Below are 17,778 nucleotides of genomic sequence, written 5' to 3'. Positions count from 1 at the left end.
TTGTCTGCCCTTGGGGCAAGGCTTATTCTTTAGGTTTCACCAAGTTTCCCAGAGTAGGCATGGGCTTTCCGGCTCGTCCTCCTATGTCAACCTCCTGGGCAGTGAGGACTATGGAATGGACCACTGCACCCAGCCAGCAAGGCCTGTCTTCAGAATTCTCAAAGGCAATTGTGAGTTACAAAGTTTCCACTTTACAAACTGACTACAGACTATAAAGTTACGGCATTTCACTGTCATCCGTCTATACTGTAGACACAGTGTTAACCTTTCAACACCCTTTCAACTAGAGGCTTAAGGGAAAAAAAGTACAATCTGTGCTGGTTAACTGTCTGATTGTGCTAGGAACCTCTCTTTGTTCTTCAGTACAGCATGGATGTTTGACTTACTGTGTTTAAGGATGGGATTCATAGTGCTGCAGTCTGAATGTAGAGCAGATGCTCAGGACCTAAGTAAGAGCCAGGTGTGGTGGCACATACCTCCCTGTAATACCAGCATTCTAGAGACTAAGGCTAGCCCAGAGTCAACAAATATAAATACATACATATATAAATAATGAGGGGTTGGGGATTTAGCTCAGTGGTAGAGCGCTTGCCTAGCAATTGCAAGGCCCTGAGTTCAGTCCCCAGCTCCGAAAAAAAGAAAAAAGAAAAAAAAATAATGAGGAACATGAAAAGCACACAAAGATTGTTTCAGAATAAAAGGAAACTTTACAAATTATATGCCAATGAGTCTACAGTAAGGTTAAAAAAAGAATATGCAATATATGGAATAAGATCTTTTTACTCTATTAATGTGTAACAGAATGCAAGGAAATACGAAGACAGCTCTGTTTCAATGGATGAGTACATGCTTGTACAACACAAGAAGACCTTTAAGAGTCAAATACTCGGAGTTGGGAATTTAGCTCAGTGGTAGAGCGCTTGCCTAGCAAGCACAAGGCTCTGGGTTCAGTCCCCAGCTCCGAAAAAAAGAAAAAGAAAAAAAAAAAAAAAGAAGAAAAAAAAAAAAAAAAAGAGTCAAATACTCACTGGGTGATTGAATTCTGAACGCTCTTTTCATTTAAAGTCATTCCAGGAGGTGGGTCATTCTGCAAAGCCAACAGTTCTTTTTGTAGTCGTTTCTAGAAAATATCAATAATAATTTACACTCTTTAATATTTTTCCTTTATACAGTCTAAAATAGGAGATTAAATTTCTTTTCAATGCTTCAACCTCTTTCTTACAAGCCCCTCAAAACTCTACAGAATATTTGTGCCTAATCTTTAAACTACTGTCCTACAGTTCACAAGCAGTGAATCAGTGTTCCAATCCAGTTCCAAAGGACAGTGAGGTATGGACTTTCTTCACAGCGACTTTACTGAGGGCACAGGGCTTCAGCGTGGGTTAGAGATAAGCTGTTCACCAGTCTTCCCTGCTTTCAAATAACTACTATAGTAGTCTGTAACCATGGAAACAGATACGCTTTCCAGGGAAATTATGAGAGTAACCCATTCCACAACAGTTTCCTGAAAAGCAATTTAAATTCAACTCAGCCTAATTCTGTACTTATGTTTTAAATAGGATTATTTGAACATGATTCACTCTGGCTATTTTCACGAACATTTTTCACAATATATTAGAATAAAGTTGTTGGATTTTCTTCCCCATAGTGACTTTCTCACTGGCTTTATGTTCTGCGCGTTTTACTTGCACAGCTTCCAGTGCTGGCCTCTTCCCCTAGTTACCACAAGCAGACACTTCTTTCCCATGTACAAACGTAGCAGAGCCAGGAGTGTGACCCTGTGCTTAGAGTACTTGGCTGGCATGCACAAGGTTCTATACTTAATCCTCAACACTACAAAACCACGACCACATCATTGAAATTGTATGCAAGGTGATAAAGATCCTTTAAAATCACAGTATCTTACTTGAACTCTCTGGATCTCTGGAGACCAGCAAGTGTTCTGAAACTACTGGCTCACCTCTTCAGCCCAACATTACTTATTTTGTTTATTTAAATGTATGTGTGGGTGCACTATGTGATAGTCAGAGGACACTTGAGAGAGTTATTCCTCCTTCCACCATGTGAGGTCTTGGGGACTGAATGCAAGTTGTCAAAGCTTGGTGACCAAGCACCTTTACTCACTGAGCCGTCTGTCTTTTGAATTACTAATTGTTTTATTTTGCACTTATTGTTTTAGGTGTATGAATTTCTACCTACATATATATATATATACATATATGCATACCACATCATCATACATATCCAGTGCCCTTGAATGTCAGAAAGGGGATCCAAAACCCTGGAAACTTTAGTTAGAGATGGCTGTGAGCTACCATGTGGGTGCTAAAAACCGGATCATATCCTCTGTAAGAGCAACAATATCCTTAACTGCTGAATCATCTCTCCAGTCCCCAACAGTTAATTCTTGGAGTAAAATGAACAAACATAAATATTTATTTATTACTCAAATGGGTCATCTGGTTAAAAAAATGGTCTCTCAGGCTAGTGTAGTAAGATATTTCATTCCAGAACTCAGGAACCTGAGGTAGAGTTACCAATGTGCAGTCAGCCTGGACTACACATACTAAGAAACTGTCTTGGGAAAAAAAAAAAAAAACAGGGGGGTTGGGGGGGGGTGCACAGATGGAGGGAAGAAGAAAGGAACAGAAAGGGTGGGAGAGCGAGAGAGAAAGAGCCTCAAATAATGGGGCCCCACCCTGAAGTACCTCAGAGAAGCCTTCTTTCAATGACCACAGTTTGAGGAACAGTACTGTAGAAATTTTCCACATCGGCAGGAGAGGAGACTAGCTGACAAACAGGAGACTGAGATTTTCAAGAATCAGTTGTTAAAAAAAAACAGAGAGGTCTTTTTTCTGAACCAACATTGCGCCCCTCAATGTGCTTACTGAGTACAGCTGGATCCACCATGACTGCTGTGTATTGGTAAAGTTCATAAACTCATCTGACTCACTCTGAGAGCTTGACATTGTTTTCCTTTGTTTTTTAAATTGCCATATGTTTACTGTTAGTAATTTGTCAAGTCTGGGAAAGTTAGACACTCCATTTTTATCAAAGTACAGACAGGTTGACCACATTTTGTGCAACAGTGTTATCAGTGATGCGTCAACAGTGTTATCAGACTGTACTGTACGACAGCAACACACTCAACAGTGTTATCAGGCAGTACTATGCTATAGTAATGCAGTCAACAGTATTATCAGATTGTACTGTACAACAGTAATGCAGTCAAGTGTTATTAGACTGTATTTTACTACAGAGATGCAGTCTTTGCCTCTTTTGGTTTCTGATAATTTTTCCTAAAGATCATAGGTATAGAAGAGAGCAAAGATTCCCAACTTAAAGGGCCAGTAAATATCTTCAACAAAATCATAGAAGAAAACTTCCCTAACCTAAAGAAAGAGATGCCCATAAACATACAAAAAGTCTACAGAACTCCAAATAGATTGGACCAGAAAAGAAATTCCTCTCATCACAAAATAGTCAAAACACCAAATACACAAAACAAAGAGAGACTATTAAAAGCAGTAAGGGAAAAAGGTCAAGTGACATATAAAGGCAGACCTATCAGAATTACACCAGACTTCTCACCAGAGACTATGAAGGCCAGAAGATCCTGGGCAGATGTCATACAGACCCTAAGAGAACACACATGCCAGCCCAGGCTACTATATCCAGCAAAACTCTCAATTACCATAGAGAAACCAAGATATTCCATGACAAAACCAAATTAACACAGTATCTTTTCACAAATCCAGCCCTACAAAGGATAATAGAAGGAAAATTCCAACACAAGGAGGGAAAACTACACCCTAGAAAAAGCAAGAAAAACCTAATTTCAGCTAATCCAAAAGAAGACAGCAACACAAACATAACTCTCCCTCCAACAACAAAAACAACAGGAGACAGCAATCATTGGTCCCTAATATCTCTCAACATCAATGGACTCAATTCCCTAATAAAAAGACAGAGACTAACCAACTGGATATGTAAACAGGACCCAGCATTTTACTGCACACAGGAAACATACATCGGTGACAAAGAAAGACGCTACCTCAGAATAAAAGGCTGGAAAACAATCTTCCAAGCAAATGGTCCCAAGAAACAAGCTGGAGTAGCCATTCTAATACTGAATCAACCAAAAGTTATCAGAAAAGATGAGGATACTTCAGAAAAACCCACCAGGATGAACTCTCAATCCTGCTCCAAACCCAAGGACACCTACATTTATAAAAGAAGCCTTACTAAAGCTCAAAGCACACATTGCACCTCACACTGTAATAGTGGGAGACTTCAACATCCCACTCTCAGCAATGGACAGATCATGGAAACAGAAACTAGGAACAGAAACTAAACAGAGACACAGAGAAACTAAAAGAAGTTCTGAATCAAATGGATTTAACAGATATTTATAGAACATTTCATCCTAAAACAAAAGAATACACCTTCTCAGCACCTCATGGTATGTTCTCCAAAATTGACCATATAATCGGTCACAAAACAGGCCTCAACAGATACAAGAAGATTGAAATAATCCATGCATCCTATCAGACAGCCACAGACTAAGGGTGATTGGTCTTCAATAACAACAAAAACAACAACAGGAAGGCCACATATACATGTAAGCTGAACAATGCTCTACTCAATGATAACTTGGTCAAGGAAGAAATAAAGAAAGAAATTAAAGAATTTTTAGAATGTAATGAAAATGAAGGTACAACATACCCAAACTTACAGGATACAATGAAAGCTGAGCTAAGAGCAAAACTCCTAGCTCTGAGGGCCTGCAAAAAGAAACTGGAGAAAGCATGCACTAGCAGTTTGACAGCACACCTAAAAGCTCTAGAACAAAAAGAAGCAAATACACCCAAGAGGAGTAGAAGGCAGAAAATAATCAAACTCAGGGCTGAAATCAACCAAGTAGAAGCAAAAAGAACTATACAAAGAATCAACAAAATCAGAAGCTGGTTTGTTGAGAAAAATCAACAAAATAGATAAAACCTTAGCCAGACTAAGCAGAGGGCACAGAGACAGTATCCAAATTAACAAAATCAGAAATGAAAAAGGATATATAACAACAGAAATTGAGGAAATTAAAAAAAATATATCATCAGATTCTACTACAAAAGCCTTTGCTCAACAAAACTGGAAAATCTGGAGGAAATGGACAATTTTCTAGACAGATACCAGGTACCAAAGTTAAGTCAGGATCAGATAAACCATCTAAACAGTCACATAACTCCTAAAGAAGTAGAAGTAGTTATTAAAAGTCTCCCAATCAGAAAAAGCCCAGGTCCAGATGAGTTCAGTGCAGAATTCTATCAGACCTTCATAGAAGACCTCATACCAATACTATCCAAACTATTCCACAGAATAGAAACAGCTGGAGCACTCCCCAATTACTCCTCTGAAGCCACAATTATACTAATCCCTAAACCACACAAAGACCAACAAAGAAGGAGAACTTCAGACCAATTTCCCTTATGAATATTGACACAAAAATACTCAACAAAATTCTTGCAAACGGAATCCAAGAACACACCAAAACAATCATTCATCATGGGGCTGGGGATTTAGCTCAGTGGTAGAGTGCTTACCTAGGAAGCGCAAGGCCCTGGGTTCGGTCCCCAGCTCCAAAAAAAAAAACCACAAAAAAAACAAAAAAAAAACAAAACAAAAAAAAAAAACAAAAAAAACCCAATCATTCATCATGATCAAGTAGGTGTCATCCCAGGGATACAAGGATGGTTCAGTATATGGAAATCCATCAATGTTATTCATTATATAAACAAACTCAAAGAAAAAAACCACATGATCATTTCATTAGATGCTGAGAAATCATTTGACAAAATTAAACACCCCTTCATGATAAAAGTCCTGGAAAGATCAGGAATTCAAGGCCCCTACCTAAACATAGTAAAAGCCATATACAGCAAACCAGTAGCCAACATCACACTAAATGGAGAGAAACTTGAAGCAAACCCACTAAAATCAGGGACTAGACAAGGCTGCCCACTCTCTCCCTATCTATTAAATATAGTACTTGAAGTCCTAGCCAGAGCAGTCAGACAACAAAAAGGTCAAAGAGATACAAATTGGAAAAGAAGTCAAAATATCAGCTGGGAATTTAGCTCAGTGGTAGAGCGCTTGCCTAGCAAGCGCAAGGCCCTGGGTTCGGTCCTCAGCCCCCGGGGGGGTGGGGGGGAGTTTAAAAAAAAAAAGGTCAAAATATCACTATTTGCAGATGATATGATAGTATATTTAAGTGACCCCAAAAATTCCAGCAGAGAACTCTTAAACCTGATAAACAACTTCAGCAAAATGGCTGGATAAAAAATTAATTCAAACAAATCAGTAGCCTTCCTCTCCCCAAAGGAAAAACACGCTAAGAAAGAATTAGGGAAATGACACCCTTCATAATAGTAAAAAATAATATAAAATACCTTGGTATGACTCTAATCAAGCAAGTGAAAGATCTGTATGGCAAGAACTTCAAATATCTCAAAAAAGAAATTGAAGAAGATCTCAGAAGATGAAAAGATCTCCCATGCTCATGGATTGGCAGGAATAATATGGTAAAAATGGCCATTTTGCCAAAAGCAATCTATAGATTCAATGCACTCCCCATCAAAATTCCAACTCAGTTCTGTTTTTTTTTTTTTTAAACTCAATTCTTCATAGAGTTAGAAAGAGCAATTTGCAAATCCATTTGGAATAACAAAAAACCCAGGATAGCGAAAACTATACTCAACAATAAAAGAACTTCTGGGGGAATCCTCATCCCTGACCCCAGACTGTATTACAGAGCAATAGTGATAAAAACTGTATGGTATTGGTACAGAATCAGGCAGGTAGATCAGTGGAATAGAATTGAAGACCCAGAAATGTATCCACACACCTTTGACAAAGAAGCTAAAATCATCCAGTGGGAAAAGACAGCATTTTCAACAAATGGTGCTGGTTCAACTGGAGGTCAGCATGTAGAAGAATGCAAATCGATCCATTCTTATCACCCTGTACAAAGCTTAAGTCCAAGTGGATCAAGAACCTCCATATCATAACAGACACAGTCAAACTAAGAGAAGAAAAAGTGGGGAAGAGTCTTGAACACATGGGCACTTGGGAAAATTTCCTGAACAGAACACCAATAGCTTATGCTCTAATTTCAAGAATTGACACATAGGGTTTTATAAAACTGCAAAGTTTCTATAAGCAAAGGACACTGTCCCTGGGACAAAACAGCAACCAACAGATTGGGAAAAGATCTTTACCAATCCTATATATGATAGAGGGTTAATATCCAAAATATACAAATAACTCAAGAAGTTAGACTCCAGAGAATCAAATAAACATATTAAAAAGTGGGGTACAGAGCTAAACAAAGAATTCTCAACTGAGGAAAATCGAATGGCTGAGAAGTACCTAAAGAAATGTTCAACATTCTTAGTCATCAGAGAATTGCAAATCAAAACAACCCACTTCATACCAGTCAGAATGGCTAAGATCAAAAACTCAGGTGACAGCAGATGCTGGCGAGGATGTGGAGAAACAATTCCATTGTTGGTGGGACTGCAAGCTGGTACAACTACTCTGGAGGTTCCTCAGAAAATTGGACATTCCGCTACCTGAGGACCCAGCTATACCTCTCCTGGGCATATACCCAATAGATGCTCCAACATACAACACAGACACACGTTCCACTATGTTCATAGCAGCCTTATTTATAATAGCCAGAAGTTGGAAAGAACCCAGATGTCCTTCCACACAGGAATGGATACAGAAAATGTGGTACATCTACACAATGGAATATTACTCAGCTATCAAAAACAATGACTTCATGAAATTCATAGGCAAATGGAATAAACTAGAAAATATCATCCCGAGTAAGGTAGCCCAATCACAAAAAAAACCCACACATGGTATGCACTCACTGATAAGTGGATATTAGCCCAAAAGCATGGATTGCCCAAGATAAAATCCACAGACCACATGAAGCTCAAGAAGGACAACCAAAGTGCGATGCTTCAGTTCTTCTTAGAAGGGAGAACAAAAATATTCACAGGAGGAAATATACAGACAAAGTTTGGAGCAAGGACTGAAGGAAAGGCCATCCAGAGACTGCCTCACCTGGGGATCCAGCCCATATACATACAGCCACCAAACCCAGACAATATTGCTGATGCCAAGAAGTGCATGCTGACAGGAGTCTGATATAGCTCTCCTGAGAGGCTCTGCCAGAGCTTGACAAATACAGAGGTGAATGCTCGCAGCCAACCAGTGAACTGAGAACGGGGTCCCCATTGAAGGAGTTAAAGAAAGGATTGAAAGAGCTGACGGGGTTTGCAACCCCAGAAGAACAATAGCAATCAGTGCTCCCAGGGACTAAACCACCATCCAAAGAGTTTACATGGACAGACCCATGGCTCCAGCTGCATATGTAGCAGAGGATGGCCTTGTTAGGCCAAGACTTGACCCCCCAGTGTAGGGGAATGTCAGGGCGGGGAAGTGGGAAGAGGTGGGTGGATGGGTGGGGAACAACCTCATAGATGTCGGGGGAGGAGGGAAAAGATAGGAAACCAGGAAAGGGGATAACATTTGAAATGTAAATAAATAAAAAAAATTTCCAATAAAAAAAAGTTCTTTCGGGCTGGAGAGATGGCTCAGCGGTTAAGAACACTGACTGCTCTTCAGAGGTCCTGAGTTCAAATCCCAGCAACCACATGGTGGCTCACAACCATCTGTAATGGGATCTGATGCCCTCTTATGGTATGACTGAAGACAGCTACAGTGTACTCATATATAATAAATAAATAAATCTTTAAAAAAAAAGTTCTTTCATTTCTAAAGTGACTCCCCTTTTATATGAATCCAATTTTCTTAGGATGCACTTGTTATTTATGTGTCCACTGTCTGCTGTTTGCATGCCTACATTCATGCTGGTGACCACAATGGCCAGATGTTAGATTTCCTGGAGCTGGAGTTACAGGCACATGTGAGCTATCTGTACTGGGTGCTGGGATCATATGTCTTCCCTCAGAAAGATCAGCAAGAACTCTTAACCACAGAGACATCGCTCAGACCCACATTAACTCATTTTCATATGTACCAACATGTGGTAAATGTAAAGCAGAAAACTCAACAGAGGAAGTTCTTAATTGACAATGGTTACAATAATACATCAATTGTCAAAACTGACAAAAATCCTTTACTCATTTTCAAGTGGGAAGAGAGATGTAAATATTCAATAAAACAAAGTGTTGGATACGGAGTGATTAAAGGGAGGTTTTACATCATGTAATATTTTGTCTCACTGAAACCCTGAAAAGGTGCATTTTGTTTTTACTGTTGGTTTTGCTGCGAAACTATTCTAAAGTGTAGAAATTCTCACTGAAGGTAAAAAGGAATGCAAACAAGAGAAAGGAAGATATCCAAAATGAAGGAAGAGCCTGGTGGTTTATGCCTTTAACTGCAGCAATTCTGAGGCCAATCTCTGTTGAGTTTGCAGCCTGCTTTACACTGCCAGTTCCAAGCCAGCCAGGGTGACAGAGTAAGACCCTATCTTAAAACAAAAATAAACAAAAGAGTGGGGAGTGAGGGAAGGAGGGAGGGAAGGAGGGAAGGGAGGACTAAGGTGGTGGTGCCCTTATGTAACAACGGTTGCTAGTGCAGACTGGCAGTGGGTGTGGCTCTGTGGTAAAATGTTTACCTAGTATTAGTGAGGTCCTGAGTTCAATTCCTAGTACTGTAAAAAATACTAAAGACAACCAACAATATTTTCTCCAATTGCATCTAATGAAAGCACAGGAAACATGATATGAGGAGGAAAAGAATCTGCCATACCATGGTAGCATTCCATTAGCAGTTGTATTCATATTCATATCCCTCTCATTTTGGAGACTGAGTTTCATGTAGCCAAGGATGACTTTGAACACTGAATCCTCTTGCCTTCAGGTGCTAGCTTAACACATGGAGGTACAAGCCACCATGCCCAACTGTTACCCTAACATTAAGAAATGACTTTTAGGGCTGGAGAGATGGCTCAGTGGTCAAGAGCACCAACTGCTCTTCCTGAGGTCCTGAGTTCAAATCCCAGCAACCACATGGTGGCTCACAACCATCTGTAATGAGATCTGATGCCCTCTTCTGGTGTGTCTGAAGGCAGCTACAGTGTACTCATACAATAAAATAAAATCTTAAAAAAAAAAAAAAAAGAAATGACTTTTAGTAAAAGCTTAGCAATGAAATAATTTTAGCATAAAGCAAAACAATACTTCAACTGAATGCTGAGTACACCTTCTACAGACCTTAACTCCAGTTACTTGTTTTGTTTTCCTCTTTAAGGAAAGGAAAAGCCTGGAACAAATGTTTTCATTCTGTAATCTAGCACTTTCAACAATCTGAAAAAGGTCCACAAAGTGAGAAGTCTAACAACTGCAGCTCTCCAACTGGCAGTGGGGAACTTCAAGTACAAACTCACAGAGGCTCTCGTACAGTCCTTTGACTGTATGCTAGAGGCCAGCCTGTGCTATAGACTCTACTGAAGGGCAGGGGTGGGGTTAAATGCTCTTCCACTTGTAAAAGGTACAGAAGAAAACTGTTACACACTGAAAGCCAACACAGAAATGTGTCAAGGACTACGTTGGCTTCCATTTCCAGCACACAACAGGGTGGATACCCTGGGTAACTCTAGAAAAAAGTGAAAACAGTAACTCAGAAATCCAAAAACACAGGCTGTAATTTACCTGAATATAGCATTTTTGCCATAACACATCCAATAATGGGAGGAAGAGAAAATACAACCCTAAATAGAGTGTATTGATATTTACTTCACAGTTCAAACTCAAATGTTAAAAAATACAATTCACTTAAACATAAAAATACAAAGGCCACAATGTGCACACCTTTGAGCCCAGCACTCAGAAAGGAGCAGGCAGATAGATCTGTGAATTTGAAAGTAGCCTGGTCTATGTAGGGAGTTCTAGTATAGCCAGGGCTACCTAATGAGACTCCTGTCTCAGATAAAAGTAGATTGGGGCTGCAGAGGTGGCACAACAGCTATAAGCACTTGTTCTTGCAAAGGACCTGGGTTCAACTCGTGGCTTACAACAGAGCTCCAGCTTCATCAGTGGGCACAAGGCTTGCACATGGTACACAGATACACACAAATGCAAACCCTCCCACACATAAAAATGAAATAACAAACGAACAAATTAGGCAGCATAAAATGTCTCCACAAATATGGGTGGAGACGGAGAGGACCAAGAGGACTGCCCACCCCTGCTACAAAGCACAAGTTAAAGGACACTCAGAGGCAGAATGGTATAATGTTCTATGTTTGAAAATTATCTTTAATGTCTGGCTCAAAAGACACCTGGATTCACAAAGATGCTCTAGTTCACAAACTGCCTCTCAAAGTTGTAATAAATAAGTAATATAGGACTATAGGTTAATTTTCATTCCTATTCAATGCTACAGATTAACAATGGACATATATATATATATGTATGTGTATACATACACACACACACACACACACACACACACACACACACACACACAAAACAGTATATATATAAACAGTAAATAAACCAAGAAACTGCAAAGACTGCAGAGGAGCACCAATGTCTAAGGGAACTACCAACCAAGAAGTTACAATGTTCCCTTTCCAAAGCCAAAATCCCAGGACACTGAGGCTGCAAAAACCAATGAATCCCTCTCCACTTTCCAACACAAGCACCACAGGAACCTCCTGGACAGAAGGACCTAAGAACATCACCTTCCACCTCAGGGCCACTGTGCCAGCAATTCACTCTGTAACTGTGTCAACCTCCGTCAGAGAAACTTTGCTTTGCAGTGGCAGCAATTAATACAGACCCACCCATAACTGGTCAAAGTGCTGAGAGTGACTGTGCATGACCAGCGCTAACTGGGACATGGACATCAATTCCTTTCCCTCAGGGCTCATGGAACCCCACACAAAAGGGGATAAAAAGAAATATAGGAGCCAGAGAATGAGAAGAAACACTATGAAATCCTGTCTTCCTTCCCGACATGACATGAACTCACAGCAGCTACCAGTGCACAAGACCTTCCCAAGATCAAGCCAGTCAACATTTCAGAATGGATACAGGAGAGGTACAGGAGGCCCCACTTCCTAGCAGACTAGTAGTAGACTGCCCATACCCAAGTGCAAGGCCTCTCAGACCTATGTGTATACAGGAAAAGGAAGAATGAGGGCTGGAGAGATGGCTCAGAGGTTAAGAGCACTGGCTGCTCTTCCAGAGGTCCTGAGTTCAATTCCCAGCAACCACATGGTGGCTCACAACCATATGTAATGGGATCCGCTGCCCTCTTCTGGTGTGACTGAAGATAGCTACAGTGTACTTACATATAAAATAAACCTTTAAAAAAAGAAAAGAAGGGGTTGGGGATTTAGCTCAGTGGTAGAGCGCTTGCCTAGCAAGTGCAAGGCCCTGGGTTCGGTCCCCAGCTCCGAAAAAAAAAAAAAAAAAAAAAAGAAAGAAAAGAAAAGGAAGAATGAGGCAGGGGGGAAGGTTGGGGTGGTTATAACTTGAATAAAAAATACATTTTAAAATTATATATAAATATATATATTTTAAAATAACATATGGCCAGGCATAGTGGTAAACACCTAAGGCCCCAGTTCTTGGGAAGGGAAGATAGGAATTCTACTACATGGTGAGTTCCAGGACAGTCTACATAAGTTACATAATACAAAAAAACCCAAAAACTGCATCCAGAGACACAGCTCAGCAGTGAGTTCTTGCTGGTTTTCCACAGGGACCAGTTTGGTTCCTAGCAACCCTGCTGGGCAGATCACAACTGCTCCAAGGGATCTGAAGTTGATACTGGTTTCCCAGGAACCTGCATACACATGGCAGGCAGACATAGGAAAAAGGAGAGGGAGCAAATTAAGTAAAATAAATACCGTACATGGGCAGTGGTGGCACACAGCTTTCATTCCAGCACTTACAAGGCAGAGGCAGGGGCATCTCTGAGTTTGAGGCCAGCCTGGTCTACAGACTAAGTTCCAGAGAAATCCTGTCTTAAAAAATAAAAATTTAAATACAGCTATTAAAATAAATACCTTATTAATTAATCTAGGCACACACAATTGATAATAATGAACCATCAGTTCCTAACAGCCTATCCCAAACCACTCAGTCACTTCATCTAAACATCTGATACTCTAATTCTGCTCAACAATGAAATTTCATTTCAGAATTGTGTCTGCTCACATAAAAATAGCCATTAAACAAGAAAATTTGAGAAAATTAATGAGCTATCAGTGTTTTGTTATGAATAAGAAATATAATTATTTGATAGAATTACGATTATGCAGAAAACCAGGAAATACGTAATTATTTCTATAGTTTTAAATTTGATTCTTTAGACCTTCCAGAGGATTAAACCTTAAAAATGCCTTAGGTCTCCTAAACTCTCCACTGGAAACAAAAAGGTTCATGCTAACTAATCCAGTGTACAGTGTTTATCTAATCCCTACTATGAACACAAAGACACGAGAGTTTAACTGAAGTGGTACATCAGAATCACAATGGATCAACAGTCAAGAGAACCCGTTGCTCTTCCAGAGGACCTAGGTTCCACTTCCAGACCCACAAGGCAGCTCACAACTGTCTAACTCCAATTTTAGGAGATCTAATGCCCTCTTTAGTACTTCGCAGGTAATGTTCACAAATGGTGCACACAATTACTTGCAGGCAAATACCTAAACACATAAAATAGTAAATCTTTTTAAGAAGAAAAAAAGAATTACCTAAGGAGTCAAGACAAACTCCAAAATGCATGCCAGGACAATTAAATCATAATCTGGGGGCTTGTAAACTTTCCAGCTGACTTCAATATGCGGTCAAAGTTGAAAACAGCTGGTTTTAATTGTGTGGGCCAACTTGAAAAACAAATCCAAAGCCAGCTAACACTAACACTAACTGCAGGAGAAAGCAGAAACAAGGAATATGGATGCAGTAGCACATTTTACCAATTCTAATCTACATTTCACTTCCCATTCAAGATGGACTGAAAGTTAAACCAGTCCATTTGCAGTGTTCCAAGCTTACATCCAACCAAGTGCTGAGTTGGTAAACACTGCTCGAGACGAAACAGGGGCTTCTCTACACCTCTTACCACAATTTCAACCACTAGTAACCCTTTTTCAAGTAGGTTTCTTTTTAAAGATTCCTTATTGCATTGAACATATCAGTAGAGCAGTTGTCTAGGATGCATGAGGCCCTACACTGCACCACAATAGACAGGATGGATGGATGGATGGATGGATGGATGGATGGATGGATGGATGGATGTCTTATTTACTATCCATTGTTAACTCATTAACATCACGATCACAGCCACAACACTATAATTCATGCTTCAGTGAATCTTATCTGACACGAGCCTTTTCTCTAAGGCACATGATAGCGCATTCGTGAACTCAGGACTCTTAAATAGCACTTTAATATTAGGCTTGCAGCTAATTTTAAATAGAGAAAAAAAGAACAAAAATGCAAAACCCAGGACATTAAAATGAACCTCAGCACAGTCAGCACAACCGTGTCTTGTTTGACCTTTAGTGTGTGCTTAGGGGAACGCACCCTTATTGCTTTGCAAATGTGACCCCCAAAGCACTTTCACAATTGATTCAGGGTTTCAGATAAACAAGCAGGTGGACTCAAGTACAGAATCTGTACTAATGAAGACAGCACAATCCCCTTTCTCAAAGTCCAGTATATCTAATTTCCTATCAGACTCTCTTAATGTACAAAGCAAGCTTAATTTCTGCATTCTATTTCCACAACTGAAAACTTATTTTTTGAAATCACTCATAAAATGTAGCTACAGTTTCAAGAAAAGGTTAAATTTATACCTGAACAGTAAAATAAATTTATACCTGTAAGATGGCATTTTAAAAAGTCTAACGCAAGTGTGCCTCTTTTAATTATAATGATGATCAACAGAGAAACACATGGAGTCTCGGCAATGGTTGGCTGGCATTTAAGGCAATTCTTAGTAGGGCTACATATATATTCTCTGCAGACAGCTCTCCACTTATCAGCTTGAGACTATCAAACCTGACAGACTTTCAGTCTGCACATATTCAACTTCAGAAGGAAGAGAAGCTTCCATGTAAACACTAAATACACCATACACAACATTCAAAAAGGGACTTTATTAATCAAAGATATAAATGTATGAGCTATAATTTTAGTACTTAAGAAAATACAGATGCAGGCATGGGTGGAGGTACTCAACTCTAATCCCAGCATTTGTGAGGCAAGGTAGGCTAATCCGTGAGTTTAAAGGCCAGCCTTGTCTACACATGTTGAACATATACAAATTCTTTTTGTCTTTTTTTTTTTGGTTCTTTTTTTTTCGGAGCTGGGGACCGAACCCAGGGCCTTGCGCTTCCTAGACAGGGCTGGAGAGACGGCTCTGTGGCTACGAGTGCTGGTTGAGGACTCTGGTTTGCGTCTTAAACACCACATCCAGTGACTCACGTCCTGTGACTCCAGCTCCAGGAGATCCAACATGCTCTCTTCAGGCCTCTAGTCAACTGCACACATGCACACCCCACATACACAGAATTAAAAATGAAGTCCAGGGTGGTGGCCCACACCTTTAATCCCAGTAATTCAAAGATCAGGCTAGCCTTGAACTCAGGAGATCTGCCTGCCTCTACCTTCTGATTGATGGAATTAAAGGTGTGAGCCACCTCCACCCACTTTTAATCCCAGCATTAAGAGGAGGAAGGGGAAGCTGGAGAGATGGTTCAATGGTTAAGAGCACTGTTATTCTTTCAAGGGACCCAGATCAATTCCCAGCCCCCACATCACTGCTCACAGTTTTGTGTAACTCTAATTCTATAGAATCCTACACCCTCCTACAGACATACATGCAGGCAAAACAGCAATGCACTAAAAGTAAATAAATTTAAAAAAAAAAGAGGAGGAGGATGAAGAGGAGGAAGAGGAAGAAGTAGAGGAAGAGGAGGAGGAGGAGGCAGATCTCTGTGAATTCCAGGCAACCCTGGTCTACATAGCAAATTCCAGGCCAGCTAGGGGAAGAGAGTAAGAACCTTCGTGAAAAAAATAAGTAAGCAATTTAATAAAACCTCTTATAACTAAACAATAGAGAACTTAATTTCTTAAATGGAAAGTGGATGTGAACAGATGCTTCTCCAAAGAAATCATTCAAATGGTCAATAAGTCCAAGAAGAGATGTTCAACATCATTATCATTGATAAATATAATTTAAAATCACTATCCACTAAGACAAACACACACACACCACTATTAGCCAGAATGTATATAAACTGCTTGCAGAAACATGAAATAGGGCAGCTGCTTGGGAAAAAGCAGTTCCAGAGTGTGGTACTTGGACTTATATACCTCCATATAAATAAATATATAAAATGTTCCTTATTAAAGGGTCCCAGAGTTTCAGATTAGCCAACTAGATCCAAAAGATTTGGGGGACAGACAGGTATGAGGAGGTGGAGGCAGAGGCAGGAGGATTGGCTAGCCTGGATTACCCAGTGACTTCAAGGCCAGTCTGGGCTAGAGAGTGAAACCCTATGGTGAGGTAGAGGGTAGGGAAGGTAGGGGCTATACCTCTACTGAACATATCTTTTGTCATCATTCACACACACACACACACACACACACACACACACACACACACACTCTTGTAGTATACTGTCAAATACCATTACATTGTAATAAGCTTAAACAAGCAAGAGATAATTTAAAGTGTACAAGAGATAGGTCTCAGCAGTTGGAAAGCTGAGCCAAGATGGACAGAAAGTTTGAAGACATCTTAGACAGCCCTATTTATAATACACTGGCACATATACCCACAAGAATCTGCATCTAGTATATAAAAATGTTATGAAAATTTACATAAGGATTTGCTCATCTAAGGATTTTAGTATCCTAGCCCCGAAATGGTAGCATACACCTTTAAAATCAGCACTTGGGAGGCAGAGGCAGGCAGATCTCAGTGAATTCAAAGCCAGCCTGGTCTACAGAGAGGGTTCCAGGACAGCCAGGAATACACAGAGCAACCCGTCTTGAAAAAGTGACGAGGGACAACTGTATTAGGTCATTTAACAACTGCGTGGCACACAGCCCCCTTGGGTCCTTTCTATGCGTTATGTATAGTTATGCAGAGTTAGCTGGGGGTTCCCAGCTATCCTAAAGAGGAAGACTAGTTAATCGGGGAAGCCCAGCCTCCCAATCTCTAGGTAGAGGCTAACAGTGGAGGTGACAACAAGTGACCAATGACAACATCAAATCATGCTTCCGTAACAAAACTTCAGAGGTCAGTTGCTAGACTACTTACCCAGCATACATGAAGACCTGCATTCAAACCCCAGCACAGTATAAACAAAGTCTAAGGGACCATCCCTGTAACCCTAGTTATATTCAAGGACCAGAAGTTCATGTTCATCCTCAGCTACACTGTAGGTTGACACTCTGGTGTAAACAAGACCCTGTCTCAAGGGGAAAAGTCTATAAAAGCTGGTTTTGAAGAGCTTCTGGGTTGAGCAAGACCTCATCTGCATTCCAACTCTAAGGAACAGACTCCGAAACTCGAGAGAGATCCTTAGGAATCTCACTATGTGTCGCCTCATCTGGCTCTTTATTTGTGTCCTTTGGAATGCTTTCACTGTTGAGCACCGTATAGAATGCCTTTACTCCAGCACTCTGGAAGCAGAGGCAAATCTCTGTGAGTTCAAGGCCA

The 17,778-nt window shown here is 40.2% G+C and overlaps 1 protein-coding gene across 5 annotated transcripts in view; it reads right to left on the bottom strand.

Moving 5' to 3' along the window:
- Ube2w (ubiquitin-conjugating enzyme E2W) overlaps positions 1–17,778 on the bottom strand; it is a 57,425-nt gene that overhangs the window by 30,800 nt on the left and 8,847 nt on the right. For all 5 annotated transcript variants that reach the window (XR_015687444.1, XM_087659975.1, NM_001401288.1 and 2 more), the window contains exon 2: positions 1,029–1,120. Coding sequence is in view for 4 of the 5 variants with exons in the window: in XM_087659975.1 (XP_087516101.1) it covers positions 1,029–1,120 (92 nt within the window). In the remaining variant the exon portion in view is untranslated. The remainder of the gene's footprint in view (positions 1–1,028; positions 1,121–17,778) is intronic.

The sequence above is a fragment of the Rattus norvegicus genome, chromosome 5 (assembly GCF_021556685.1).
Source record: "Rattus norvegicus strain SHRSP/BbbUtx chromosome 5, alternate assembly SHRSP_T2T, whole genome shotgun sequence".
Classification (NCBI taxonomy): domain Eukaryota; kingdom Metazoa; phylum Chordata; class Mammalia; order Rodentia; family Muridae; genus Rattus; species Rattus norvegicus.
The sequence above is the reverse complement of the archived record's forward strand: the minus strand, read 5'-3'. Positions and strand labels throughout refer to the sequence as shown.